This window comes from Aotus nancymaae, unplaced genomic scaffold (assembly GCF_030222135.1).
Source record: "Aotus nancymaae isolate 86718 unplaced genomic scaffold, 86718_ANA_hifiasm-v0.15.2.pri h1tg000012l, whole genome shotgun sequence".
Classification (NCBI taxonomy): Eukaryota; Metazoa; Chordata; class Mammalia; order Primates; family Aotidae; genus Aotus; species Aotus nancymaae.
In genome coordinates this window covers 28,566,952-28,569,342 of record NW_026988423.1, presented here as the reverse complement: position 1 = coordinate 28,569,342, position 2,391 = coordinate 28,566,952, and the positions used below count along the sequence as shown (strand labels likewise).

The window sequence follows — 2,391 nt, the reverse complement described above, 5'->3', positions numbered from 1 at the left end:
TTTAACACCTCTGACTTCAGCCACTTGATGTCAGCACTTCTGACAAGCAACAATATTTCCAGACATTGCCAAGTGAACCAGGGGATAAAACTGCCCCAAGTGATCTAGATATTTAAGATATTAGATTTTTTATATTGAATCTAAACAAACAAAAAAAGGGGCACAAATGTATAAAGTGCATAAACCATTATATATGTAGATGTAGCTGATTCATTATCATTGCTGGATAGTAATCTATTCTATGAATATACAATTTCTATTTGATTCATTGATAATATTTTAATTATTAATAGCTAGCTATTCTTGCCCATTAATAATAGTGTTTCTAGAAAGGCTTTTGTGTATATATATGTAAATAGATATATATATACATAAATAAGTATATGAAAACCTGTATGTTAAATATGCTAAATGTTATGTACTTTCTTTTGAATACACATTTGGATTAGTATATACACATACAAATGTACAGATACATTAAAACTAAAAAGAAATTTGAACAGCTACAGCCACAATTATAAAAAGACCTCAAACATTTGTAGCTGTTTTTGAACAATGTCTCTATGATGGTAAATTCTTAAGGTTATGTGCACAAGAAATCAAACAAAACACAAAAGCCATTTATCATGTTATAGACATGAAACAATCATCTATCCCTGAGATTCTATTAAAATATTTTTAAACAATATGAACCTATTGATGAAAAATGAGTCAATAAATCAGAATGTAATCATATTCATCATAAATATAAGTCTGGCTGTGACGTTAAAACTGTCTTAAACATTCTGTGAAATAATTATAATTGTGCAGGTGTTTTGGAATAATGTTTAACACTGAGAATTATACATATCATCAATTTTACATGAATAACTAAATTATATTATTATTTTTACACAAATAGTGTATCTACTTCCTAGTATTTATTCTCTCTGAGAATGTGCTACTTTGTCTCTCAGTTTCAACACAGCTTTCTTCACCTCCTTATTTCTCAGGGTGTACACAACAGGGTTGAGAAGGGGAGTCAGCACAGTGTAGAAAACGGCCACAACCCCATCCACGGCATCCCTGGAGCCTGGCCTCAGGTAAATGAAAACACAGGGAACAAAGAAGCAAAGGACCACGGTACAGTGGGAGGCACAGGTCTGAAAGGCTCTGCGCCTCCCCTCTGAGGTGCGGATCCTCAGGATGGAACAGACGATGGACACGTAGGACAGCACTATTAGGAGGAAGCAGCCCGAGGCCACTACCCCAATGTTCACAAAGATGACCATCTCGTTGGCTGAGGTGTCTGCACAGGCAAGTTTCAGGATGGGCGGTGCATCACAGAAGTAGTGCTGGATCTGGCTGGGTCCACAGTAGGGTAAATGGAAAGTCAATGTGGTCTGGACAGCAGAGTGCAGAGAGCCACTGAGCCATGTGCTGGTGGCCAGGAGGGCACACGTGCTCCCACTCATCATGCTGGTGTACCTGAGCGGGTAACTGATGGCCAGGTAGCGATCATATGACATAACCGTATAGAGGAAACACTCGGTGCTCCCCAGGAAGTGAAAGAAATAGAGCTGAGCCACGCAGCTGTGGAAGGAGATAGCCCTGCCACTTGGGGACACCAAGGTCATCAGCATTTTGGGCACCGTGACAGTAGAGAACCACATGTCAATAAAGGACAGGTTGGTGAGGAAGTAGTACATGGGGGTGTGGAGGTGAGAATCCACCCTGATCACCAGCAGGATGAGGAGGTTCCCCAGCACAGTGAGCACATAAACCACCAGGAAGATTCCAAAGAGGGGAGCGTCCAGCGCTGGGGCATGGGGAAAGCCCATGAGAATGAACACTGTCACAAGGCTGGCGTTGGACATTTCTTCTCAACTTTGGTCTCTCTCCCTTGGAGATATGAAGAACACCCAGCATTTAGCAGTTAATTGATACTACTCTCTATGTTGAAACTGCCTTAACCAGGTAGATAATTCTGGAGTTATTCTGCACTTTGCTTGTTACAAATCTTCCTCCATAAAGGTAAAGGTAATGATAAAATGATTTCAGCCTCTCTCATATACATGCACACAGGTGCACACACACAGAGACATACAATCAGAAGAAAGTAGGAGAAACACACTATATTAGATTTCCACTGATGTATTTAAAAATACTAGAAACTTAATGGCATAAAACATGTAAAATTTTTATCTCACCCTCTCTGTAGGTCAGGTCAGCTGGACCTTCTGCTGAGGGTCTCATCAGGTCTCAATCAACGTGTAACCAAAAGATGCAATCTCATTGGAGGCTCACAATTCTCTTCCAAGCCTATTGCAGCTGTTGTCAGGACACCATTCCTTGCAGTTTTTGGACAGAGGTTTCCTTTTTTTTTTTTTTTTTTTTTTTGCTGGTTCTTGG

The 2,391-nt window shown here is 39.9% G+C and overlaps 1 protein-coding gene across 1 annotated transcript; it reads right to left on the bottom strand.

The window, feature by feature from the left end:
• Positions 1-920: 920 nt before the first annotated feature.
• On the bottom strand, positions 921-1,856 carry LOC105729470 (olfactory receptor 10G9). Its single transcript, XM_012470226.3, has one exon. It carries the CDS (start codon positions 1,854-1,856, stop codon positions 921-923), a length of 936 nt encoding a protein of 311 aa, XP_012325649.2.
• Between the last annotated feature and the right edge of the window lie 535 nt (positions 1,857-2,391).